The sequence below is a fragment of the Heterocephalus glaber genome, unplaced genomic scaffold (assembly GCF_053883595.1).
Source record: "Heterocephalus glaber isolate CG9 unplaced genomic scaffold, H.glaber_assembly_v1.0 deba00000896, whole genome shotgun sequence".
Lineage (NCBI taxonomy): Eukaryota > Metazoa > Chordata > Mammalia > Rodentia > Bathyergidae > Heterocephalus > Heterocephalus glaber.
The window spans coordinates 8818245-8845901 of record NW_028258170.1 but is presented as its reverse complement, the minus strand read 5'-3'; the positions used below and the strand labels follow the sequence as shown (position 1 = coordinate 8845901).

At 39.4% G+C, this 27657-nt stretch overlaps 2 protein-coding genes across 29 annotated transcripts in view; one reads left to right on the top strand and one right to left on the bottom strand.

Moving 5' to 3' along the window:
• On the top strand, positions 1–26042 carry Ccn6 (cellular communication network factor 6). 20 transcript variants are annotated; one of them, XM_087207952.1, is made up of 11 exons: positions 5–110; positions 211–694; positions 2149–2298; positions 2880–2931; positions 3448–3650; positions 7180–7301; positions 7425–7492; positions 14279–14576; positions 18666–18908; positions 23737–23930; positions 24962–26042. In XM_087207952.1, exons 7-11 carry the CDS (start codon positions 7445–7447, stop codon positions 25241–25243), a joined length of 1065 nt encoding a protein of 354 aa, XP_087064078.1. In that variant the 5' UTR covers positions 5–110; positions 211–694; positions 2149–2298; positions 2880–2931; positions 3448–3650; positions 7180–7301; positions 7425–7444; the 3' UTR covers positions 25244–26042. The 20 variants fall into 20 exon arrangements, 17 of the variants coding, with proteins under 17 accessions (XP_087064080.1, XP_087064078.1, XP_087064068.1 ...); XM_087207942.1 differs by lacking the exon at positions 2880–2931 and adding an exon at positions 791–1104 and having other exon boundaries at positions 3448–3528; XM_087207938.1 differs by lacking the exon at positions 2880–2931 and adding an exon at positions 791–1104.
• Tube1 (tubulin epsilon 1) overlaps positions 25512–27657 on the bottom strand; it is a 32173-nt gene continuing 30027 nt past the window's right edge. For all 9 annotated transcript variants that reach the window (XM_087207928.1, XM_087207935.1, XM_087207930.1 and 6 more), the window contains 2 exons: positions 27358–27532; positions 25512–27043 (listed from right to left, as the gene is read on the bottom strand). In XM_087207928.1, coding sequence (XP_087064054.1) covers positions 26885–27043; positions 27358–27532 — 334 coding nt within the window. In that variant the 3' untranslated portion in view covers positions 25512–26884. The remainder of the gene's footprint in view (positions 27044–27357; positions 27533–27657) is intronic.

Sequence of the window (27657 nt, the reverse complement as noted above, 5' to 3'; positions counted from 1 at the left end):
ACTGGTCAGGAGAGGCAGCGCCACGCGGGGATCCCGTGGACTTCAGAGCCTTTCCCTTCCCTCCCCGCCATATTTCGGGTTAGCGCGAGGATGGAACGTGGAGTCGTGAGGTATTTTATGTCTGAAGTACTGTTTTCTATTTCTGAAAGAACGTTTGCGATTGGGAAACCTAAAAATCCCGCCCCACTCCCCTATTTTCCTGCCTTTCAGTGCCCCTCGGGAATACACGAAAGTACATGCTGATCGGAAGGCGGCGGCTTTCGAAAGGCCCAGCTGTGGACCGTGGAAAGGTCCTCCTTCTCTGCCGCAAATACTGACGCGTGCAGGAGCGCACTCTCACACCCGGGGGCTCCGCGCGAGGAGAAACTTCTGCCGCGATCCGGCTGTGGAGCCCGAGGTGGGGCGGTGCCTCTCCGAGCACTGGCGTAGCTGCGTGGCGCGGCCTCTTCCTTCAGGGCCGCGCCCCAGGGCAGGGAGACGGAAGGCTGAGCCCCGGCGCCACCCAGCGTCCTCCCGGTGCAGTGCATGTGGGAGCCCGAAACCCGGGACACAGATGGAGATTGTGCCTAGGCTGGCTAGGAGCGTTAAACAACAGATCTCCTTTAGAAGGACAAAGGGACAAAGGAACACGGGGCGTTTTTTCGCCTGTCAGACGAATCATTTGAAGGATAGGAACTGGAGCGCCAGTCGTGTAGTAAGTAAAGATATATGAAGCATGTTTTCGTGTTTGCTGCATGTATACTGGATCATTTAACTGGGCATTCTAACACAACTGTCACCACGGTTTTAGCTAAATCCGACACCCCCCTCCACACACCGATGATCGCAGTACAAGTTTTGCAAGGGCTGTTGGCGGTGCAGGACTTGTGTGAGGCGCTTTGCTCCAGGGCCTGGTGGGGAAGAAGCCTCTGGGGAGAAGTCACGTACACGAATGGCTCCCCAGATAGAGAGGGCGGCTCACAGTGCAAGGCTCACAGTGCACCGCGCTGTGGGAGCACAGCCAGCAAGGAGAGGGTGAAGGTGAGGTCCCTGTGTCACGGAAGAGCTTCTACCTGGATTCACAGCAGATGGAGTTTAACCTGTATGCAAGATGAAGCGACAAAGGTACTGTGGAAGAGAATGGCATGACCATATCCGCATTTTAAAAAGACGTGGGTAGCAGAGGATGGATTGCAGGAATTAGGAAATCTGGGTGGAAGCGGGGAGAGCTAGGAGATTGTTAGAAGTCAGAGAGGTGTAAAAGTCTCGGAGCGTGGATGTGAACTAGAGCCTTCTGACTGCAAGTCCAGCCTGCCTGTCACCTGCCCAGGGCCCTCTCCATCTAACTGCACTGTGATTCATTCACATGTGCAGTCATTTTGTAGTCAGGAGTGGCACACCGCATTAGGCACACTTTTCCTGAAACATCAGCTTCCCCACATTTGGAAATTCTCAAAATACATGGCCCTCTTCCCCTCTCCCTTACTGCTTTTCACGTGGCTCCTCAGTGCCTGCGGTTAATTAACTCAGCTCTCTGTCCCATTCAGGGATCTCTCTGCCAACTAGACCAACAGGGCCAAGTAACAAACTGAATGTATCACTCTCAGATGTTTGGCCTTGTGTGTCTTGGGCCACAGGCTGACTCCTTGGAATGAGAGTACCCACTTATCTTCGAGAGACTGTGATCCAAGGCCCATGCAGGTGGCAAGGCAGGCATTCTGTGGTTGGCAGGTCTTGCTCGTTCCTGGACCTGGCTCACTGCGAGCTGGACAGGAGGTCTACACCGGCAGAACTGGTGACTCTTCCAGCTCCTCCACGGTAGGAGGCACTGGCAGCACTTGAGTTCCCAGGAGAATGCACGGGTGTTACTTAGCAAGGTTGTGTACCGAGGAAGAAAAGGGAATGAACGTACCACTCATGCATGTATTGGGAACTTGAGGCTAGAGCTTTGTTAAAAGACTGGCATAGAGTAACAGAAGGATGTGTAGGAACAAGGTAAGAAGGGCAGTAATTAGTAAGAGCAGATCACACAAAAGGATGCAGTGGATAAATACATGCAGAATTACAGCTTAGATTTGGTAGATGTTAGGTGATTTTAAAAGGAATCCTTTAAAAACACAACAGGCTTGTGTTGAGCACTTACCGTGTGAATGTCCTTCCTCACCACAGAGTCTGAAGCAGCAGGCTGCTGGAAGAGTTGCTGAAGTAATAAAGATCTAGGCCATGCCAGGAGTGAACAGAGAGCCAGCAGGGGATGGTACAGATGCTCCAGGATTGGTTTTGGTCCTGAAGCCTGTGAATTTTCATGGGAGTGGATAGGTAAGGGGAATGGTAATCTTGTGAGTCTTGGGCATTTGTAGCAAGTTTGACTGTGGGTCCACAAATTCATTTTCTTCAATTTCAATCGACCTGGCTCTTAATGTTCTTCCCCCACCTCCACCTGTTAATGCTTTAATAGTAATGGACCACTGGTACATCCCTCCTCACCCTCAACACCACCTCCCACAACAGCAGCAGTAGAAGCTAAGCAACAATCCAGGAGGCCGAGTAGGTGCCTGAACCAGTCATCAGTCCTTTCATCTTCAGCTTTTAAATTTTGGCCCAATATCCCACTGTACATGACCACACTGATACTTGAGGCATTTCAACCCCACACAGTTCTTTAGAGAATGTTGAGGGACCTCTGGATGAGTCTCCTGGAGGTACTAGGGGCACCAAGTTCCTCTGGGCTTCAAGCAATCCCTGGGCTCCACCAAATAGCTTGAACATCTCTTCACACCCAGCCCATGCAAGGTACTCCTCTTCCTCCCCCCTGCCTCTCCTTTATCATCTTTAATGAGCTCAAGACTGGATCTCAAATGGCAGCATGAAGCCCACCAGCACCTTTTTTCTTTTTGTAGGACAGATCGTGGGAAATAGAAAGGGCCTCACTAACTTCTTCAGAACCAGAAGGTGAGCAGGTAGAAGAAAAATATTGAGAACTCAATAAATTATCTTGTAACAGATCATGTAATAATTTATAGGCCCTGCAAGAGGCAGAAGAGCAGGGTGATGGAATGCTTGGAATCTTGGATGTACTTCTTGCTCTCCAGGTCATCCTGCTCCAGTTTCCTCATAAGGAAAATAAAAAGATGATAGTAATAGTAATCATCCCACTCTGAGGCTGTGAGGATCCACTGACCACTACATGGCACTGAGCATCATATTTACACAGGGGGATAACTCATCAGATGATAGCTGTTACCGTAATTAAACCTCTACTTGCACTGATGTAAAAAGTGATTCTCCTTCATAGTACTGTATACCAACAATGACCCTTCCTTCCTTCTTTCAATCCTTCCTTCACTCCTTCTTCCTCTTCCTCTTCCCCTTCCGCTTCCCCTTCCCCTTCTTCTTCTTCTTCCTCTCCTCCTCCTCCTCCTTCTCCTCCTCCTCCTCCTCTCTCTCTCTCTCTCTCTCTCCAACCAGTGAATTGGAAAATGGAGAAAGAAAGGAAGACTCATGAAGCTTGCTGACCAAGGCTGTGATCCCTGACCTCTGCCTGCCCAGGTGGTGATTGATACTCACAGAAGGGAATAGTCTAGTTGTGATCATGTTCCTAACTGAATGGTTTTAGGAATTTATTGGAAGGATGCACTGCTCTTTGCTGATGGAGCTTGTCACCATCAAAGGTGTGTGTCTTGCCAGTGAAGAAGCACTGGCCAGGCATCCTCTCCCCTCTCCTTACCTGCTTTCATCTCTCAACTCCTGAAGCCTCATTTGATCAGAGATGTCCCCTCTGACCTCAGTCTAAATTTGGTCCCTCATGGCATTCTTGCTTATAGTTTCTTGCGATCTATTTTTAGCCTTTATTCAAATTTTAATGATGGGTATTTGTGTGTTTATTTATTCAAGGTCCGCTCTCCCAGTAAGTGACATAGCTCTAGAGGGTAGGGATTAAGTGTGTTTAATTGACCAAGTAGAATGACTTAGCTTTAACTTTTTAATCTGTTAAATGAGGGTGCTAACACTGCCTTTTCTTACATCACTGAGCTGTGAAACTTCACTGAGCTGTGAAATATGGGAAAGTTCCTTGTAAATCACAAAGTGTGATGCAAATATTAGTTATGCTTAGTGCTGTGTCTATTTGAACATACATAAGCTGAATACTTGTGAAATGAGGTTCTAGGTAGGAGAACAGTTTGTCAGATGAGATAGTAAGGTGCTTAGACAAGGATGCACACCATGATTGTTCTTATTGTGTAAATTTAGAGCAACCCCAGCCTCTAAAAACTGCCGCATTCACTTAGTCACGTGGTGGTGAACTTATGGCACAGCAGGCTGTCTGTATCACTTAAAGCTCTAAAAGGTTTGCCATCACTGACTTAGTCCAATAAGAGTAGGCTTGAGGTTCTCAGATAGGAGTACCAGGTCTGGAGAAGACTAAAACGTACTATGCAAAAGTGAATAACCCAGAGCCCATGGGTCCTGCCCACTGGAAGAGGTTTCACAAATAAGCTCTCAAGTAAGACGTTCCTTTCCTACTGAGAAGCAAAGACTATTACTCCTGCTCAACAGCAGTGGGACTGCAGACAGAAGCATTTCCAGATAAATGGCTGCTGCCATCAGTGTTTCACAGAGAGCGAAAGGGAGGAACATGAATCTCTGTAGCCCCAGATATTGTACAAATATATGCAGCATCATACTTGGAATAGAGAGAGTTAGAGAGATGTGGTTGATGAACCACAGTGGTTGAATAAGTGTTCCACAAAGGCCATGTGTTCACAGCTTTCTTCCCAGCCTGTGGCACTACTGGGAGATGATAGAACCTTTAAGAGGTGGGGCCTAGGAAAGGGGATTGTTGGGGCCACTCTTGGAAGGGATACTGGGACCTGGCTCCTTAGTCTTTTTGCCTCCTGACTGCCTGAGGTGAGCAGCGTTTACTACTATGGACTCCCATCTTGATATGCTGCCCTGCCACAGGCCTAAAAACAATGTGGCTAATCATGGTCTGAAACCTCCTTAATATGTTCCAAAATAACCCTTTCCTCTTTATAAGGTGATTTATCTCAGATATTTGTTATAGTAACAGAAATATGACTAATACACTAGAACGTAAGATCTAGTCTGCCATTCCATTGCATTTGATAGATGAGCCAGAAAGCAATAAACAATCCATTCTGATGGCCAGTGTGGGCCAGGAGTTACTGAGGTTGGGAACCCAAGAACAAGATGATGCTAAACTTGGAAAATAGAAGGATGATATGGAACCAAAACCAGATACATTTTCCTTCACTGAAGCCATTTTGGGATTTGTCCTGGAAACAGGATAAGGTCTTGACACTATAACTGCCCTGGTATTATTTGTTGTTTAATGTGTATGCTTAATTCACTACTTAGTAAACTATTTATAGTTGTATGTTTTAGGACACCCCTGGTTCTCCTAGGATACCAGATTCCCTGTTGCTGGATGAGAATCTATTTTTTTCCAGCCCCTCAGCTTAGACTTGAGGCCTACTTACTGGTTCTTTATATAGCTGTGACTGTCTTTGTGCCCACAGAGGTGACCAGTGATTCCAGGCTAGGTCAGGTAACAGATCTGACAGGGTATGATAGGTAATAGGCCCTCTAATGGCACAGGAAAGTGGATTTCATGCTGGATCCACACAAAGACAGAGCTCCATTACAGATGCAAGTTAAGCAAAAGCAGCAAAGACCGAGGTTTAGAAAGTGAAATAAGCAAAGATCACACATGATAATTCCGGAGGGGATGGGCTAGTGGCTACATGTCAGGACAATGAAGAGGAGAAAGGATGTAGATTTGTGTGAGGTTATATTTAAAATCTTATTGAGGTAAATGAATGATTGCTAATAGAATAAATGTTTGACTATAGGCCCCAAAAGCTTGTGGTTAGCTTATTCTCAACTGTCATGGGACTAGGCCCACATAAAAGGGCTCCGCTCAGGCCCATGCCATACATGTCCACCCCTGTTCCATCTAGATTTTATCAGTCACAGGCCGTGTGGCTTTAGGAATGTGTTGGGATAGAGTGGGAGCATCAGAGGGAGAACCAGGAACTGAAAAGCTTCCTGTACGCATTGTCCTCGTACCCCCGTTGAATAGACTTACGAATTGAGCTTTTTAGGGAAGGCCTCTGTAAACTGATTTTTGATGGGAAGTGAGAAACCCAGGCCAGGCTGTTGTGAGGTGGGAAGAAAAGAAACCAGCTCAGCACCTCTGCTTGAGGGGTGAGAAGAAAGGAAGCAGTCCAGAATGGATCCGGTAGTACTGTAGTTTTGGGGCACAAGCCCCAGCTCTGAGTGTCCCAACAGACCAGAAGCAGCCAATGTTCCACAATGTCAAGCAGGGAGATGAACAGCAGTGAAGAAGAGGAAAGGTTCTTTAATTAGCATGGCATGTTGTGAAGCACAGAGCCGTTCAAGATCATCTTTGAGGGGCTGATAGAGAAAAGATCACCTTTGAAGGGTTTTAGAGAAAAGGGAAACAAAGGCAAGAGTTGGGGTTTTGCATAGGTGGGGGGCTTACATAGCTAGTAGTTTAGTTAATCCTGGTTGGTAATCCTGGTTAAGGTGCAGTGTGGTGGATCAGTATCTGAGGACTGGTTCTCTGAAGTCTTAAGACAGCCACCACTGCTTGAGGGGACAATTCAGTTCCTATCATGAGATGACAGCTCCTGCTTCAGAGCATAGCTGCAGTTCCTGTCATGGGGTGTTTGCTCCCGCTTTGGGGGGACCTCGTCATGGTGGTCTGTGCAGTTCTGCTTTTCCTGGAATCCAAGGTTGTAGGTTTAGGACAATGACTTGAGGCTTCTAAGCATTGCTCCAGGGATGCTTAGAACTGGATGTTGTAAAAGCTGCTCACTAGATGTTCCTGTAAATCCTGAAAATTAGTTACAGTTGGTATCCTCATCTTGAAGGGGTTTGAGACAAGCAAGGTAAATTTAGGCTTAATAAACCTTGTCTTTAAGTGATTAACATGCCTATGAGCAGAGCTGAGCAGGAATGGGACCCAAAGTTTTAAGGTAATAAGACATATAAAATGAAGACAGATGACAAGTTTTATCATGCATTTAGTTACCCACTGGGCATCTGCAGACCCAGCCTCTAGGATCCTATCACACAGGAAGAGGGAAATCACAGAGAGAGACAGAGGACAAGGAAGGGAAAGGTATCTGATTTCTGCCTTTTCCCCAAAAGCAGCCTCTGAGCTCCAGGAGCAGGAGAGACACCAGCTGCATCTACTCCTGAGTCTCTGGGGGAAGGCCCTGGCCTTCCCAACACACCACATGCTCACGGGCAAGTTATTTCTGGAAGACTCTCAGGTGAGTAAGCAGGGGATGAATCAGGTCCTTAAACACAGAGAACAGTCTCCAAGTCAGTAGTCTGGGAGGTGGAGACAGGGGAGCTTTGTGCACCCTGAGCCCTGAGGAGTTCTCTCTCTGCAGTCTGCCCAGGTTCCAGCGACATGCAGCGGCTCCTCCTCTCCAGCCTTCTCCTCACAGAGCTGGCACAGGTAAGCTCTCCTTCTCTTTCCCATTCAGAGACATTAGCTGTCCCTAGTTCTTCAGGTCTGAAATAGAAAAGGAAGATGATGGAGCGAAACTTTCTTGTGGAAACACTTCATGAGAAACGGGGGCGTTTTCTTCTCCAAGAAAGTTCTGCTGGAGTTCCTTAGCTTCAAGAGAGAAATGTGAAATGTTTTTCCCTTTAAGCTAAAGACATTGAAGCCTGCTTCTGATACATTTGAACAGTCCACAAATTTTACTATGTACATATTTTATCTGAGTCTAACATGTACATGTTAGGCTGGGACATGACCGTGCTGGCTGCCTTGGTGTGGCAAACAGTATCCCTTCATGAGTGCTTCAGGCCAGGGCTCAACCTTGTTTTTCAACTTTCCATGTGCAAAATGTGCAAAGAGCCCCTGGCAAAATGGATTTTAGTAAGAACTTTTTTCACTGAAGCCTATTCTTATTTGAAAAGAGTATTTCAGAAGAAAAAATTGCATTTTTTAAAATAGTCTATTAGTTTTGTCTTTTCTTAATGCATGTCTTTCTTACTTTTCCTAAAAGAGAACCAGTTCATGAAGGCTTTGAAATGTTTCAAGTGATAGACCACAGGGAAGTTTAATTTAATAAGAGCAATTCATTGCCTAAATGTTTTAAAATGAGATTAAAAGAGCATGATTTAATGATTTATTTAAATGATGGAAGTTCTGGCTGGCAAAGGGGACAAAGCTCTTGAAATATTCTGGTGGTTTAGAGAATATAGAAGTGTTGAGTTAGGGCCGGGGGTTTAGCTCACTGGTTCTGCCGCCTGCCTCGAACGTGCAAGGTCCCAAGTTTGATCCCCAATACCAAAAAAAAAAAAAAAAAAGAAGTGTTGAGTTAATAGTGGATTTTGACAGTGAGCAGTAGATGTACCTTAGAAAACAAAGGATTGAAGTCAGACTTGGTGACACACACCTGTAATCCCAGCTCTTTGGGAAAACGAGGCAGGAGGATTGAACATTTGAGCCCAGCCTGGGCAACTCAGTGAATTAGGGAGACCTTGTCTCAAAATAAAAAATAAAAAAGGAGCTGGGGATGTTAACTCAGTGTGAACGCCTTGGGCTCAATGTGTAGTACCACAAAAACAAAACAAAACAACAACAAGGAATCAGAACTGTTATACTCTATATAGACAGATTTAAAATGCAGGATACAGGCGGGTGTGGTGCTTGGGAGGCTGAGGCAGGAGGATCGCTGTGAGCTCGGGGCCAGCCTGGGCTGCATAGTGAGTTCAAGGCAGGCTGAACTACCTAGTGAGGCGCTCTCTCTCTCTCTCTCTCTCTCTCTCTCTGTCTCTCTCTCTGTCACACACACACCACAAAGATTTAGGATACAGGATCATGAGGAGAGGATCTTTGGTTCATGGCATTCCTTGAACCACACTTAGTGGAGGGGCACACTTCCCCAGTGGGGAGGACACTGGGCTATCTTCTGTTCCACATTCTGAGAAAGTCCACATGAAACGTTTATATTATTGTAGACTGAGAGTTGCTACTTGTTCTTAAGCAGCAAGTGTTCTAACATATATGTAGGCTGCAAAAAATGAAAAAATGGTTATACTTAAAAAAGAAATATTTTGTACTTATCTTTCATGAATTTTTAAGGGTCTGATGATGTCTGTCATTTCTTGAACACTGGCTATGTGCCAAGCACTGTGTTAGGTTTTCTTCTCATTATCTTAATCCTGAACCAACTTTACCAGATGCATGCTATCAATCCCACTTTATGAAGGAGTATTGAGGTTTAAAGACTGAATGATAGTTTGGGGATGGTGGTACCCGTCTGTAATCCCAGCTACTCCAGAGGCCAAGGAAGGAGGATCACACATTCCACCCCTGCTTGGACAATTTAACAAGACCCTGTCTCAAAATTTAAAAAAGCAATGGCGTGTAGCTCAGTGTGAGGTCTTGGGTTCAATACCCAGTAACACATACACACACACCCAGAAAGTTATCAAAGATCACAGAGCTTTACTAAAAACTCAGATCTTTTTTTGAAACACTTATTCTTTGTTATACCTTTCTAATCATTTTAATGACTTGTGTCTTGAGATTTTGCTTTTGAAAACAAATAAAATGTGTATAAAAAAGAGAAAAATATAAAATTCTGAGAAAAATATAAGATTCAACCATGCATTTTCTTCTCCTGGGACTCTTCATTTCTTCTTATATTTCTGAGTTGCTATCTATTGTAATTTCCCTAGTATTTCTCATGAGACAGGTCTGCTAGCAACAATTTTTCTTAGTTTTTATCTGGGCATGTCTTTACTCTTTCTTTGTTTTCTTTTCTTTCTTTCTTCCTTTCTTTCTTTCCCTCCCTTCCTTCCTTCCTTTCTTCTTTTTTTTGTACCACGGATCGAACTCGGGACCTCGTGCTTTTGAGGCAGGCAGCAGAACCACTGAGCTAAATCCCTGGCCCTTTACCCTTAATTCTGAAACATAGTTTCACTGGATATGGAATTCTAGGTTGATGTATTTTTTTTTCTTTTAGCATTCTATCTGGGCATCTTCTCTACCCCTTCCTCCCCCTTCTTCTTTTGATGAGAAGTCAGGTTTCATTTTTTTTTTTCTGTATCATATCTAATGCTTCTCTCTTCTCAGTCTGCTATCAGACTACTCTTCTCTTCATCCATGGATTTCTATGGTGTTACCTTGTGTTCTTAGAGATGATCTAGTAATTCTTTAAGACTGGAAAAATAAGGAGGTATTTCCAGGTGATCAGTTTGTTTTTTCTTTTCTTTTATAAAAAAGTAAAACAAAATTTCATAACAAAACAATAAGAGAATAACAGTAGTTAATACACTGTGTATTGTTATCTTCAAAGTAGTTACTCAGAGTACCAAACAAATAAAAAAGATTCTTAGAAAAAAGAAACAAATATAACACGTTTCTTTTCAAGAATCTAAGATAAACTACTAGTATAAATGGAACAAATTAGCATATATGTTAAAATCTTTTTGAAACAAAATATGTAATTTGGGAAAGTGTATGAATTTCTCCCTACTTCCTATTTATCTCTCTTTTGCTCCTTATTTATATGTTTACATCTATTTTGTTTCTCATATGAGAAACCACACAATAACTGAGCTTTTGTGTCTGACTTATTTCAGTTAACATTATGTTCTCATGTTGCATCCACTTACCTACAAATGCCTCAAGTTATCTTTTTTTTTTTTTTTTTTTTTGGTGCCAGGGATCAAACTCGGGACCTTGTGTGTTCAAGACAGGTGGCGGAACCACTGAGCTAAATCCCCGGCCCTCAAGTTAGCTTTCTTCATGGCAGAGCAGTACTCCCTTGTGTGTTAATACCACATTTTCCTTATCCATGCATCTGCTGATGGATATATATGCTGTTTCCAAGATCTAGCTGTTATAAATTGTGCTGCTAAAAACATGGGTATGCAGGGCCAGGGATTTAGCTCAGTGGTTCCACTGCCTGCCTCACGAGCACAAGGAGCCGAGTTTGATCCTCAGTACCAAAAACAAACAAAAAAACATGAGTATGCATATATTCCTGTAATACGATGTTAACTCTTTTGAGAAGATACCTAGAAGGGGGATAGCTGGGTCAAATGGAATTTCTATTTTTAGTGTTTTTGAGGAATCTCTACACTGATTTCCATAATGGTTGTACTAGTTTAATTCTCACCAACAATGAGAAGACTTCATTTTCCCCCACATTCTTGGCAGCATTTATTATTAATAGTTTTTTTTTTTTTTTAGGATGGCCATTCTTCCTGGGGTAAAATGGTATTTCAGTGTAGTTTTTTTTTTTTTTTTTTGGTACCAGGGATCAAACTCGGGTCCTTGCGCTTGCGGGGCAGGTGGCAGAACCACTGAGCTAAATCCCTGGGATTTCAATGTAGTTTTAATGTGCATTTCTCTGATGTCCAGAGAAGATGAGTATTTTTTCATGTATTCATTGGCCATTTGTACTTCTGAGCAATGTCTGTTCATTTTGGTTGCCCATTTTTTGATCAAGTCTTTCATTTTGCGGGGTCTAATTTTTTTGTTGTTGTTGTTACTAGGGATTGAACTCAGGACCTTGTGTTTGCAAGGCAGGCGTGGCGCCACTGAGACAAATCCCCAGTCCTCTAAAGTTTTACCTTTATATATTCTTCATGTTAGTCTTTTATCCATGGAATAGCTAGCAAAAAATTTTCCCATTCTTTATACTGTCTCCTCACTCTGTTGTTTCCTTTGCTGTGCAGCAGCTTTTTAATTTGATATGATCCTGGTTGTTGATTCTTGGTATTATTTCTTGTGTCACTAAGGCTCTATTCACAAAGTCCTTGCCTATGCCTATGCCTTCAAGAGTTGTACCTGTTTTATCTTCTAGCAGATTAAGTGTTTCTGCTTTAACACTGAGTTTTTGATCCATTTTGATTTTAGTTTAGTACATGGTGAGAAGTATGGGTCTAGACTCAGTTTTCTGCATATGGATATCCAATTTGCCCAGCACCATTTATTAAAGAGGCTGTCTTTCCTCTAGTGTAAATTTTGGCTCCTTCGTCAAAGATCACATAACTGTATGTGCCTGGGGTTGTTACTCCTTATCCTCTTCTGGTCCACTGATCCACATGCCTGTTTTTGTGCTAGTATAATGTTATTGCAATCACGGTACCTTTATAGTATAACTTCAAGTCTGAGATTGTGATGCCACCTGCTTTGGTTTTTTGGACCCAGGATTGTTAGTGCTATTCTGGATCTCTGATTCCATATAAATTTTAGGAATGTTTTCTCTACCTCTGTGAGAAATGATGTTGGTATTTTGATTGGGATGGTACTAAATCTATATATTAGTTTTGGAAGCATAGGCATTTTAATTATGTTGGTTCTGCCTATCCTGGAACAGGTCTTTCTCCATTTTCTGATGCCCTCCTTGATTTCCTTTTTCAGAGTGATGTCATTTTCACTGTAGAGGTCTTTCACTTCCTTAGTTAGGTTAATACCTATTGAATTGTTTTGATGCTATTGTGGATGGTACTGTTTTTCTGATTTTTCAATGGGTTCATTATTAGTGTATAGGAATGCTACTGATTTTTGTGTGTTTACTTTGTATCCTGCTGCACTACTGAATTTGGTTATTGATTCTAGGAGTCTTTTGGTGGAGTTTTTTGGGTCTTGTAAGTAAAGAATCATGTCCTCTGCAAATATTTTAATTTCATCCTTTGCTATACATATCCCTTTTATTTGTGTCTCTTGCCTGATGCTCTGGCTGTTTTGAGGACTATTTGAACATGAGTAGTAATAATGGACATCCTTGTCTTGTGCCTGATTTTAGAGGGAAAACTTTCCATTTTTCCCCATTTAATACGTTAGCAGTATGTTGGTCATAAATGGCTATTATCATGTTAAGATAAAGGCCCAATATACTTATTTCTTCAGGGTTTTGTAAAATCATGAATAAAACCACCCTGGCATCCCTGGGATAAAGTCTTCTTGGTCATGGTGTATACTCTTTTGATTTGCTGCATTCTGTTTGCCAGTATCTTGTTAGGATTTGTGCATCTGTGCTTATTAGAGAATTTGACCTATAGTTCTTTTTTGGTTGGATCCTTTTCCAGTTTGGAGGTCCATAATGTTAGCTTCTGAGAATTATTTTGGAAGTACTTCTTCCCTCAATTTTATCAAAAAGCTTGAGGAGTATTACTGTTAGATATTCCCCCAAAGTTCTTGTAAAATTCTGTGAGTCCATCAGGTCCTGGGCTCATCCTAGATGGTAGTTCTTTTTTTTTTTTTTTTTTTTTTTTAATTGCTGCTTCAATTTCATTGTCTGTTATTGGATTGTTGAAGATTTTTAAGTCTTCTTGGTTAAATTTGGCAATTCCTATGTATCTAGGAATCTCTCCATTTCTTCTGAGTGCTCCAGTTGTTTGGCATATACTGTATGTTGGTGAAGTAGTTGCTAATAATTTTCTGGATTTTGGCAGTGTCCACTGTGATTTCATCTTTTTAACTTCTAATTGCATTAATTTGTGTCTTTGCTTTCCTTTTTTTGGCAAGATTGGATGATTTTGTCTATTTTGTTTATTCTTTCAAAGAACCAGCTCTTTAATTCATTGCTTCTTTTTATTTTTTTTAGTCTCCATTTATTTCTGTTCTGATCTTTATAATTTCCTTCCTTGTACAAACTCTGGGTTTGAATTGTTCTTGTTTTTCTAAGACTTTGAGATGCATCACTAGGTTATTTGGGCTTGTTCTATTTTTCTGAAATGGGCATTCACTGCTATAAACTTCCCTTATAGGATTGGTTTCACTGTGTCTCATAAATTCTGGTATGTTGTATGGGTGTTATCATTTAATTCTAGGAACTGTCTTATTTCTTCCTTAATTTCCTCTGTGACCCATTGATTATGTATGTGTATTGGTTAATTCCATACATTTGCATAGTTCCTGTGGTTTCTTTTGCTATTGATTTCTAGACTGTACTGGGTAGGAGATAAGAGATACAATGAAAGAAGCTTTAGAGATATTAAGCAGGGGGACTCTAATATTTAGAGAGAAGAGGTTGAGGAGACAGTGGCAGAGGACGTTGAGAAGGACCAGTGAGAAAGAAGAAATAAAAAAGAATAGTCTTTTGAAGTTGAGTGGAGAATTGCTTAAGGAGAGAGTGGGTATTTCAAATGCTGACAGACATTATAGCTCACCACACTGTGCTCTACCCATTCAGGGGAAATCTATTCCTACAAGACTTCTGAAATTAGGTTGAGAAGCTATTTCTAACATTGCCTTTATTATCAAATGAAGTTTTGCTGCAGGGCACCGGACACAGGCCCATTAGATGGGACACCTGAAGGAGGGTCCAGAGAAGCAACAGAAGTGCTTCACCATAAACAGTTTTGTCACTGGCCCTGCAAATGCCCTCATCAGAAGCCCAGTTGCCCTCCTGGTGTGAGCTTGGTAAGGGATGGCTGTGGTTGCTGCAAAATCTGTGCCAAGCAATCAGGGGACATCTGCAATGAAGCCGACCTCTGCGACCCACACAAAGGGCTGTATTGTGACTACTCGGCAGACAGGCCTAGGTACGAAACCGGCATGTGTGCATGTAAGTGCCCTTTTCTGAACTCTGGAAAAGGCTGAGTCTAGGCCACCCCCCTGCCCCATGTGCCCAATTCCTAATTTGGTATAATGAGCTGTTTGGTTAACTAAATACACAGTAGGTTTAGTTTTTGTAGTCATGGGACAGGCTCCATTGTATTGGACACCAGGTGAAATGAGCTGATACACATGTTCAGAAGCTTCTTATTTACATTGCATTGAAGTGATCTTTCAGGTCTTTTCTGATAATTGTTTTTAATGACAAAAAATAAAGAGGAATTAAGAGTCTGACTTCAAGTGCCACAAAATGACAGTTTTTATTATTATTGCAAAAAAAAAAAATCTGGATTCCGCCCTTTCTCTAAACAAAAACTAATCTTGTAAAAAAATATAAGGGTATAGAAAAATAAAGATGTATATCTAGTAGTCAAACATAGTATTTTAATCTCAGCCTTTCTAACTAGCCATCAAGTTCCTGTACTTTCTATTGTAGTAGACTTGTAAGAAAGAACTAGATGTCACCCCTAAACTACAATCTGACCCTTAGCTGTATGGACCTAAACTCTGATATCTAATTTAGGCCATCTATACCCACAACACATTGGCAATAATTCAGAGCACCAAATTATTTTGAATAAAAATAAAATTTAAGTGACAGAAATACTCATATCACTGGGTAATTTAGTCATCCTGTAGGAAAGAAAGTGGGAAAATGATTTACTACCAGACACTTGGTTGTGAGCACAGAATGAGAGTGTCTTTGGATTTGGAATGAACTGTATAGAGCCATTCGAGTTTGACATCCATTTTTGGGGGGGGGAGGGGTTACCGGGGATCAAACTTGGGACCTTGCACTTTTGAGGCAGGTGCTGGAACCACTGAGCTCATTCCCCAACCCGAAAGTTTGATATCCTGATGCTCCATCAGTACCACAATGTATTAGTTAAGAATGCAGGATCTGGATTCAAATCCTGGTTGCTCTAACAACAACCTTCAATAAGCCGCTTCATCTCTCTGAGCCTCAGTTATATCATATGTACTTCCTGTCTTACAGAGGTGGCTGAGAAGATGAAATGAAATGACATAAAACTTAAGAACAGTTAAACCAATATCTGGTATGCAGTAGGGTCTCAAAAAACATAATATTTATGAAAATTTTTTTGTGGTACCTGGTTTTGAACCCAGGTCCTTTGCCCTCAGCGACACTCTCATTCCTTTTTTTTTTTTTTAAGTTTTAAGATAAGTTCTCACTAAATCACTAAGTTGCCCAGGCTGGGCTCAAACTACCATGTCATATGGCTTTATTTGTACAAATTCTATGGGGGAAAATATGATGTATCAAAGACTCTGGCATTCAGGATACCTCTTTCTCCAAACTGGGCAGGTTATTTTGTGACTAACAAACATTAGTGAGACTCCATTATTGAGACAGGTACTGTAATCATTATTATTAATTTGGGGAGGGGGAGATGGGGGAAGGGGAGAAAAGAAAAAAGAGAAAAGGCCCTCCTCTCATAGAGTCAAAGTTTATTGTGTCAGATATTTCTACAAGTAATTTCACGTAAAATGTGATAAGATTTTTAGTCATACCCATGAGAATGGGGATGGGGATAATCTACAACTGGGCTCACAAATTACTGCCTAGGAGCCAAATCTAGTTACAATTTGTTTTTGTAAATAACATTTTGTTGGAACACTGCTGATTCATTTACATAGTCTACCGGTGCTTTACAATGGCAAAATAGCACAGAGAGTATATGGGCTGTCGAAGCTAAGACATTTACTGTTTGGCCCTGTACAGAACATTTGCTGGTATCTGATCTGTTTAAAAAAATATATAAGGACGTAGAAAAATGTTTTGCAGTCTTAGTAATTAACGAGGACCCAAATAACTTTCATTTATTGGGGTTTTATCTGTTGATAATTAATAGATTAGAAATTTAAAGATATTTAATAATTCATTTAAACATAACAAACCTGGTACAAATAGAAGTACCATACTTTTATGAAAATATTTATTTTCTATAACAAAGAAAAACTTAGTGAGGAAAGCGGCATACTTTTGTATTTTTGCAAATATCTCTAATGCAGAAGTCAACAGAAGATAGCTAGATTTTCACATCTGCTTTCAAGGTTTTGCTATATGTTTTATTGGCCAAAATATGTAAGGAAAATCACAGATAATTGATTGGAAAAGGAAGGAATATTTTAATAAGCTTCCCAGATAATTAAGAACATGCTTTTTGATATTACAATGTGTTGAGTGGTAGATGGTTCCTTAAAACTAACTGCATCCTGGAATCTGAAAACACATCAATAAACCTTCACCTCTGTTATGTTACAATATCTAACTTGTATATTGGAGTTCATCTTTTACTCATGCATAATTTTGTCATTCTAGGCATTGGTCACTGAAAATTACTGCTTACTGTACCATCAAGATGTTCAAACTATACCTCATTAAATAATATTTTATAAATCTCATTAATATCATTCTCATCAGAAGAGTCTACATATTAGGTAACTATAAAAAGCTCAGTGGTGAATACCAGTTTTCTAAAATTCTATCACAGGCAACAAATACTGTTCCTTGAAGTGATAGGCTCATTTTATTCATTTTCAAGAAAATGTCTCCAAAATCCCAATGGCCGAATAACCATAGTTTATCTGTCAGTTATTTCTTCAAGTAAAATTCCCTCTGAACATTGGCTAATTCAGCCCACAACTGAGCAAAGCGTAGGTACTTTTCCTTCAGAGCCATTATATTGGGTATACAGAATGTTCTATGTATGCTTCCTATTTTGTCATACAGAATTCAATAAAATTAGTAATTTTATTATGCTCTCAAGGACATTCTTAGGTAAAAATAGCTTTTCCCCCTTTTCCTGTAAGTACAAGTAAATGGCAAGAAAGAATAAAGCAGCTACATGTAGTTTGATTCATGCTAAGGCACCTGAACTTTTAGCCATCACTGTTTCGTAACACCAATGCAAATATCAACAGTGAAAAAAGTCTGTCACATCTTACTATATTGAAGAGTGCTGACCTTGGAGATTTCCTGAAAACATCTCAGCTATTGCCAAGAGGTTGGCGGAACATACTTGGAGAACTACGATCCAGGTCAAGAATACCCCTCACAGAAAGTGAAAGTCATTTCCAATTTTTAGTTACCTTGGGAAACTGTAGTTAAATAAATTACGGTTTCTTTAGACATTCCTTTATCTTGTCTTCCTAAGAATATGTTCTAGCCTACTGCTGGATGTCTGGGGAAGCTCAGTCTCACCAAGTATCAATATATCCTTCCAATTTAATCTCACTTCCTATGTTTTGAAAAATTAATTTTACTGCAGATCAGGGCTTTTATTTAGTTTTAAACCTGGAAATGATCATTTGAAATTTATCACCTACATATAGTGAAAATGTCTCATTTTAACCTATCTACAAATCTGTGAACTACAAAATTGAGAACTACACTTTATAAAGGAGATAGCTATTTGTTTTAAAGTGCCACAATAGCTAAATCTTGGAAGCAGCCTATAAGTCTATCAGCAGATGAATGAATAAAGAAAATGTTGTATTTACCCACAACAGACTACTACTATGGCATTAAACAACGATAAACTTAAGTCATTTGTAGGAAAATGGATGCACCTTGAGACCATCATTTAAATTAAATCAATCAGACACAAACTTAAATATCACACGGTGTCTCTATTATATGAGAAACCTAAATTATATATATATATATATATATTTTTTTTTTTTTTTGGTACCAGGGATCAAACTCAGGTCCTTGCGCTTGTGCAGGAGAAACCTAAATTATAGAGAGCAAAATGAAACACAGATAATAGGAAGTAGGGAGATCAATCTTTTGCAAATGCGAAAGGGATCAAAAGGTGGAAAGATGGGGCAGGAAGGAAGGGTAAGGGATGAAAAAAGGAAGTAAGATATGTCATGTGCATGTACCAACTCCACACAAGGAATGTAAACACTGAGTACTACAAACGTGTACTAATGAAAAATAAAGTGTATAAATGGAGGTCTAGGTATTCCAGGTTATCACTTCTTTGGCAATTCTGCTCTTTTCTCTTTTCAGACCTTGTAGCTGTTGGATGTGAGTTCAACAGAGTCCATTACCATAATGGCCAAGTGTTTCAGCCCCACCCCTTCTTTAGCTGCCTTTGTGTGAGTGGGGTGATTGGGTGCACACCTCTGTTCAGACCTGAGCTGGCTGGCAGTCACTGCTGTGGAGCTACTGGTGGAAAGAAGTCTGATCAGTCAAACCGTGGCCTGAGACAGTCACAACAGCAACTGTCAACAAGCTACCAAACAATGCCAGGTGCTCAGAAGTAAAGCTACTTCTCATGCATGACTTTTGAGGTGGTTTTCTTTCTGCTTCTTTTTTGTGCACACACAGGTACTGATTAAGTATTTGTAGAATGGTGGTCACAGTGAGGTTTAGGTTAAGTGTACCCTCCTATTTGGTCTCTGCCTCAGGCAGGTACATTCTAAATATCTCAAAAGGAAACCTTATAATGTTTTAACTTTGCTGATAAAATATGCCAATTTTTAAAAGATCTACTAGGTCAGGACACTTTTTTACATTCTTACATCTCTGTTTATTCCTAACCTCTTCCCTGGAAAATTGAGTTCTTCTGTGTTCTCATCCAGAAATCAAGAATGCCTTTTACTTGAATTTAGAGCTTAGTGAAAGTTACAGTGGAGATAGAGGATATTTGCATTTGCAAAAAAGAAAAAATATCTAAGTTCTTTTTTGTTAAGTGGATATTCTGTAAATGGAGCTATAACCAAATAAATGAGTTTTAGATATTTACAAACTAACTCTATGAAAAGAGCATCCTTGGGGACTCTGTCAGTTAATTTTTAAAAATTTACCAGGTTTTTGTGAATTTGCATTTATATAATCATTCAGCTAACAATATGATACTACTAATGCTTTAAAATTATAAGCCAAATTATTCATTTTTATTTATTGATTTTGGTGCTAGCAGTTGAGCCCAGAGCCTTACACATGCTAAGTATGCATTCTTCCACTGAGCTATACTCTTGGCCCCCAAATTGTTTCTTCTTCAAAACATATAGAAACAGTTGGTTTTCTGCATGAGATCTCAATAGCTCAGTAGAAGGCTCTTGTGATAATAATTTACTCTATGGCTGGACTATAGCTTTTGCTGGACCAATATGGAACATGCAATGACATAGTGCCCTTATGCTTTTCTCAAGGCTCACAAATATTAAGCTTTTATTTTATACATGTCTCCTATTTTCCCTGCTTTTTAATGAATGTTTAAAAACTCCTGCCTATAGTTCTTGGTTTAACTTTAAGCAGGGTTACTTCTTGGCAATGTGATAATCTAACCTACCTTTATTTATTTCAGATGTATGCCAGGCTTCTAATCTGCTTCCTGCATTGTGGTCTTCAAACTGCTGCCTACCTTCCAGATATCTCCATGATTCTGCTTCTTTTCTCTCAGTTCAGTGTGCAATTGCAAGATTCTACTATAATGAGAGTGAAAGCAATATTATATTTTATACGAGGATATACATACTTCAAAGTGACTGATATTTTCTATCAAGACCTTTTTCTGGATCTTTTTTTTTTTTTTTTGGTACCAGGGATTGAAACCAGGGTCTCATACATGTCACGCAAGAGCAACCTTTTTTGTAATGTTAAATTGGTGTTTTGAATACAGCCAGAACTCTGCTATGTTCAGCTATAGACTCAATCACAACTTTACTGCAACCTTATTCTTAAAGCATCTATTTTAAGACGTACATTAATCTTAAGGAAATACCCTGAAACAATAAACCAATATGTAGCTTGCTTAAAATGAACTATAGCTTAATTTGCAAGTATAACATCTATGAGTATATGTATACTCAAGCATAACATGAATATAACAAGAAACTCTCAATGGATTTATATGGAGATGGAAGAATTATATACCCTTTCTCTTGTTTCTCCTAAGCTGCAGTGAAGAGAGGCTGTATTTACCTACTCACTGCTCCATTCATACATCCTTCCTATCTATCTGTATCTTTCCATAGGTGATCTGCAATGGCTAGCCAATAGAGAGTACTGCAGGCCTGCCTGATATTATAAGGAAGGTGCAAATAAACTGAATGAGATTACATGCTTGTAATGATTTAGTATGCAAAATTATTTAGTGCAGTATATTACCAGTTCAGTTCATTATAGAACTTTCTAAAACAAGACTTAAAAAGTAGAGGAAATCTGGTCTCATTGATAGTCTAACTCACAAATATAATTTCTGTATTTTAGATTGTGACATATGAAACTTAATACCACACTGTTGTGTTTAATATCTTGAATTTTCCTAACTCCGTCAAAGTTTACTTTAATGTCTATTGGAAATAACATCAGGAATGAGGCAGACCAAAGAAAACATAGGTATTGCTTGGAACACAATCTTAGATTAAGTAGGATGGGTTAACCTGTCAGCTGTCCCCATTTTGGCACCAAGGATTAATTTTGTAGGAGATATTTTTTCCATGGACTGGTGGATGGTCTCAGGATGATTCAAATGCATTATACTCATTGTACACCTTATTCCTATTATTTCATTATACATTATAGTGAAATATACAATGAAATAATTGTACAACTCACCATGATACAGTACTAGTGATAGCCCTGAGATTGTTTTCCTGCAACCAGATGGTCCCTTTTGGAGGTGATGGGAGACAGTGACACCCAAAGTGTTAGGTCCATTCTACTCGGCAATCTCATTTTGGTTGCTGTCATTGCAACCAAACTGCTTCAAAAAAAGACTGTTGGAAATGGAAGCAGGCTTTTCGGTGCTTTTGTAGCAGTCTCAGGATATTCTGCATTGACTTTAATTCAGAATATATGGAAATCTGAAATTTAAAGGCCACCATCATTTGTTGATTGCAAGCAGTTGACGCTCTTGGAGCATGGAAAATTCACTTCACCTGGCATATTCACAAATGGGTCATGGATCCAGTTTCTCCCAGTTGGGGAGTCTTTTGTGGTTAGGGAGTAATGCTCAAACTCTTTTGAAAACTGAGGTAGGGGATCATGTACCAGCTGGGATAAAGAAGGTTCTGGCTCAGTCTCTTTCAAAATCTCAGCTAATATATGTAAAAAATCCCAATGATCACTTGCTGCCTCCTTAATTCTAGTTTGGCTTTGAATGCATTCACTTTATCTGCTGACTTGAACACAGTTGTCATTCTCTCCCGAAGTGACTGAGTATGTTTAGCAGGGTAAATGTCATAGAAATAGGCAAGTTTTGCAATCCATTGTGTCAATGAAATATGCTGCTGCTGGTGACTGTTTTTCTAAAAGAAATCTCTGCAATGGCTCTCATAACTCAGAAACTGGCCAGTGATCTACTATTAGGAAGCCATCTCACGTCTGTGTATAAGAGAAGACATGTGTGCTCTATGCTCTTCAGAGCTGCATGAATAGAACAGATGTGAGGTAAGGGCATGTACTTTAATGTGGTCCATAATTTTAATCACATTCTGCAAAATGTTAAGGTCAGGTGATATTTTTCAGCTAGTCAGCATTAGTCTCACATTCAGAAGCAACCTCTTTGAACTGAGTGGTGAACCAGAAAGCTGTCCAGTCATGGCAGTCACTCTGTCTATGCCTACACATACACAAAATGGCCAATTCAGTTTTCCTGATAGGTATTCATTCAAAGATTTGAATAGTTCTGTATGTTGTGCTACTGGCTGACAACAAAGTACATATATTTCCTCCTGAAATATATTCTATCCCCCTGAAAAGATGTCAAACAAAAACAAGCATTGTTGCCTTGTCATTATCAGACTTGTCAACCTAGATTTCTCACTACAGTGACTCATTTGTTCTAACAATTATGCATCAGTATCCTCTGGTATTTCATTGGTTTGTCTAGTTATGGTGCTAGCTAAAAGAGGAACATGTGCCACCTTTTCAACCTCAGCCTTTCCTAAAATTTCTTCACAACAAATGTACTTAGCAGCAGGCAGGATCAACTCACCAACAGCAAAGGGCTTCTTAGCTTTAGCAAGGTGGTCAGCTACTAAGAATGATGTTCTCAGTGCACACACATTTAATGAAGTGGTGGCCTTCAAGAATTGCTTCTGTCCTTTTTTAATTTGAAAAACTTCCAGGGCTTGTCTTTTAATGTAAGGTGCTTTGTTTCCATATGGTGAAGCATTGTGAAGGTTACATAGCTTCACTGGATAGCCAGTCAACACATATAGGTGGGGCTTGGAGAATGTCAATTACCTGTTGCAATGAACTCATAATTTCAGTGGTATTTTAAATGCGGTTTCCTTTTTAATGGCAGTCTTAGAATCTTGTGCTCTTTCAAGTCTTTCTCCTTTTCAAAGAAGCTCTCCAGTGATGTTCTTTACTCATGTTGGCTAGGGTTAGGTTGCAGGCTTAACAAAGCTGAGACAAGTGCACAACACAGGAAAGAGGTGTAAATGGAGTGGTAAAATAATGGGCAGTCCACGTGTGGATTAAAGTCTTGGAATTTAACTAAATGCTTGCCACCAAATGCAGCTGTACAACTGAATTACAACTCACTTGTCACTATAAAACTTGCTACCAGATGCTGCTTGTCACTTGCCACTCACTGACAGGGTTTTGCAAGCAATTGATTTATTGTGGTTTCTGTGCAATCAAACCTCCCTGCTAAGGTTAATCTGTATTTGCAGATGGTTCTCAGTACTTAGCATCACCATCTCAGCTCCACCTCAGATTGTCAGGCATTAGATTCACATAAGGAGCCTGAAACCTAGATCCCTTGCATGCACATTTCACAGTAGGGTTTGTACTCCTGTAAGAATCTCATACTGCTGCCGATCTAACAGGAAGTACAGCTAACACAGTAATGAGAGCTATGGGGAACAGCTATAGAGAGATATAAAACTTTGGTTGCTCACCCACCACTCACCTCCTGCTCTGTAGCCTTGTACCTAACAGGACACAGACCCAGTGGCTGGGGCCCCTTGGACTAAATAGAATGATGGAAATGATAAAGAACTTTTATTCCTCCTAAGAAAATGAACTGTGACATTTGACTGGAAGGGAATTTAACTAGTGGGAAAAACAGAAATACAATGAATTAGATAATACGCTTCTCTTATTTCTCCATTAACTTTAGCTTACAGGAGTCTTCCACTTATTTGGAAAAGAAAATGTCTTGTGCAAGCAACCAAGTGGACTCCATGCTCTAGAACATGTGGGATGGGAATATCTAACAGGGTAACCAATGAAAACAGCAATTGTGAAATGAGAAAAGAGAAAAGACTATGTTATATTCAGCCTTGCAACAGTACTATGTCAAAGTTAGTAAAGGTAAATTTTAATTAGACTTCATTATAATTCAGTAGAGACCTCTGTAATATAAATGTGTATTTTGGAGGGATAGTGTTTGACTCATAAAAGTAAAACAAACATTATAACCATCACAGTGTAATGAATAAAATCATTTCAGAGAAAAATAGATATTAACTTTCTCGCACTTTGTAGGGTAGGGAATATTTTACCTAGTAGAGATAACATTAACCTAGAGATTCTCTACGTATTCTACAAGCTTAAAAATGTGGGTCTTAATCAGCCTGATTTGCTGTGGTAACCTTTCATTCATCCTTTTCAGATTCCACCTTTTTTCTTTTCCATATTAATTGCATGTAGTAGAATCAAAGTAATGAATACAAAATTTTCATTGTAAAATGAATTTTCATTGCAATAAGAAAATTGGAATAGAGAAGTTCTAATCTTAGTTATATACAAAAAACTTGGAGGTCATACTATTTGCAAAATGCTCTGTGCTTCCCAGTTTATTAGCAAAGGACCATGATAAAGTGTTTACCATATGAATGCTTGGTATAACTTCTTGAAGGAGGAAGATAACTGTCTTAAGTGAGCAATTTTTAGAGATGCTATAAAATCCATATCACCCTCAAGGGATTCCCTAGCATATGAGGAAGCTGATAGTGCAAATTTTAAAAAGCTATTTATTCATCTATATATCTACCCAAAAATGTCTGAGCTGTGTTAGGGAATTTGCTGTGCTGTAGGTAAATAAATATTTAATAAGACATAGCCCTTGATAGTAAACAAAATATTTCCATGGATTGTGGAACTGAATAAAAGAAAGCAGAAAAACACTGAGTCCCACAATATGATGGTGCAAGAACAGGGAGGACAGACTTCTGGTGAAGGGACATTTTAAATGCAGAAGGTGCTGCAAGTCACTACATGGCAACATGCCCCAGAAACTGTTTTATCTGTATATGTCTGTGCCAAAAAATGTCCTACACAATATTTTTCTCCACTACTGTAAACAAATTTAAAGATTTAATCGTAATTTTGTTTCTTTTCAGATTCCCAAAGGAAAAACATGCCAGCCTACTTTCCAACTGTCCAAAGCCGAAAAATTTGTCTTTTCTGGATGCTCAAGCACTCAGAGTTACAAGCCCACTTTTTGTGGAATATGCACAGATAAGAGATGTTGCATCCCCAATAAGTCTAAAATGATTACCATTCAATTCGAGTGCCCACATGAAGGGTCATTTAAGTGGAAGATGCACTGGATTACATCTTGTGTGTGTCAGAGAAACTGCAGAGAACCTGGAGACATATTTTCTGAGCTCAAGATTCTATAAAACCAAGCACAAGTGTGGGGGGTGGGTTAAGGTTAATCAATTATACCATGTAACTTAAAAAGTAGTGGTGGCAAATCTACTTTATGGATATAAAGTACTAAAAATACTTAGATGTTCTCCAATTCCTATACTTAAGGCATTAGAAGCTTCTAAAAACGTTTTTCCTAAAATATATATATAAAATTTGAACAACTTAAAACTGAATTCATTTCTACAATATATGCTACAATAATGTAATACAGACATTTGGTAGCATCCAAGCATTCAATACAATGAAAAAGTTTTATTATTTACAGGAAAATATTTTATTTTACAAAACAACTGAGAAAACTTTGTCAATATGTTTAAAAACACTTACTAAATTTTTAAGCTTTAATCTGTGCCTGGCAATGTAGCCTAGGCTATCAGAGGACAATCACTACAGGGCTAAAAAGAGTCCAGATGAATTCTTGAATAGAAATAATATTACACTATAAATGTACTTATAGTTTTCATTGCCCAATCCTAAACATTAGTTATGATTTCTTTAGGGAGAAAAGAAAATGGAATTATTCTGGCTACTGTTAACAGATATAATCTGAAAGTTTTTACACCAAATACTTTAAAAAACTAAATTTCCAAGATAAGGACCAAGAACAAAACTAATACCTTGCAAAGGAAAAACACTTAAAAGTCAAATCCTAAAGAAAGCAAACAACAGGGCTGGGGAGGTAGCTCAGTGGTGCTGTGCCTGCCTGGCAAGAGCAAGGTCTTGCTTGAGTTCGATTTCTGGTACCAGAAAAAACAAAAAAAAGAAAAAGAAAGCAAGCAAGCATACAACAGATTATTTTGGCTTGAAAAAAAAATTGTTCCTAAAAATTACTTCCTTATATGATAAATCAACCTATTTATTGGAAATCTAAATTGTTATTAAAGTAAATTAATGCTAACTCAAATTGGAGGTTACAGTAAGTGGAACAATTTCACTAGACTATTACAACCATTTACCACAAAAGCTGGAAGAGAGTGTAAGCTTTGTAATGTTTTGCTCACTTAAAAATGGTGATGTGCACAACAATAACAAGTAGCACTGTTTAAAAACATGGACATTATAAAATCAGCTGGCTTAAAAGCCTATTATTTAAAACAATTTCATATAAATACATGTTAAATGTCTAAACTGTGATTCTTCTGAGTATAAAAGTTGTTACTCAAGAAAAACAAAATCTCCTTAACAGTTGTAATAAAACCTATCCCTGAAAAGTTAGCGGCTATTACATGGAAATATTACTATTGTGTTATTCTACGCCTAGTACCTACTTTTAAATATCAGGAGAATTTAAGCAGAATATCAAAATATAAATTAAATATCAATATAAAAATATATCTGTACAAGATTTTTATTATCAGTGTATAAAGGTCTAAATTATTTATTTCTAAATAAAGCAGTCTGTTCAAGAACTCCATTCTCTCAATGTTCTCAAATTGCCTGAAGTACGGGCTTCACTAATTTCACACATTGGTATCATAAATAAATTGTGATTAAGTAGAAAACAGTCTTCTTTAGACAAAGTATTTCCCGAATCACAAACAAGCTGAAACAGGTGATGAAAAACAACATGAAGTTAGGAAAAGTGACAGTTATGTTTTTAGGTTTCCTTCTCACACAGCTATGCTTAGCCTCTGTACATCCTCCACAGGCAGGCTCTTTGTGGCATCCAGCTGGTCGTACTCCTCGATAAGTGCTGACAATGATGACACAGCTTCCGTGAAACAGCTTTCCTCCATCCCTTCAACTTGTAGATAGTGGTGGAGGTGAGCCTATAAATGATAAATCGGATGACGTTTACCATCCCAGGAACTTTAATATATCCACCTGTCTTACAAGGTAAATAGTCTTTGCTAAAATTAATTAGCTCTACAATGGAAATGAGAGATTGTGTCAAATGAATATTTTGCCTAATCCTATAAACTCATGAAATTTCTCATGTAGAGTAAAAATAGTATGATTGAGCCTCTCCTCTTCAGGTATAGTCAGTACAAGAGGCATCACAGACAAGGGAAGGTCAGTTCTAATTTTTACTGTTAAAACATCAAGAGCCAAAAAAAGCACAGTTAAAAAGGTGTGCATTTACCTTTTTCTTGTAGAGCCTCATGAACCTCTCTCTCAGCTCAATGAAAGTAGGCTTCACACATGTGTTATTTGCCAAAGCTAATAATGAGTGGGAGTGTCCCACAGGAGGTACTGAACACAGGCTGGTCTTCCAGCCTTCTTGATTCCAGGAGACAAACTGCAGAGAAGGCTTTAATCTGAGATACAAAAATGTAAACAGAAGAACTAAGGTATAAGGTACTAAAATGCCTGTTGCATTATGGCAGCCCACATTAGCTAAACAAGGACATTACGGATGGCATCACCTTAATTGCTTCGTTTA

Excerpts from the sequence above, each read along its gene's own strand:
- Ccn6 (XM_087207951.1), top strand. The coding sequence starts at position 7,445 with ATGCAGCGGCTCCTCCTCTCCAGCCTTCTCCTCACAGAGCTGGCACAG. Across the intron at positions 7,493-14,278 it reads TCCTCACAGAGCTGGCACAG|TTTTGCTGCAGGGCACCGGA; the intron begins GTAAGCTCTCCT and ends TATCAAATGAAG. Across the intron at positions 14,577-18,665 it reads CGAAACCGGCATGTGTGCAT|ACCTTGTAGCTGTTGGATGT; the intron begins GTAAGTGCCCTT and ends TTCTCTTTTCAG.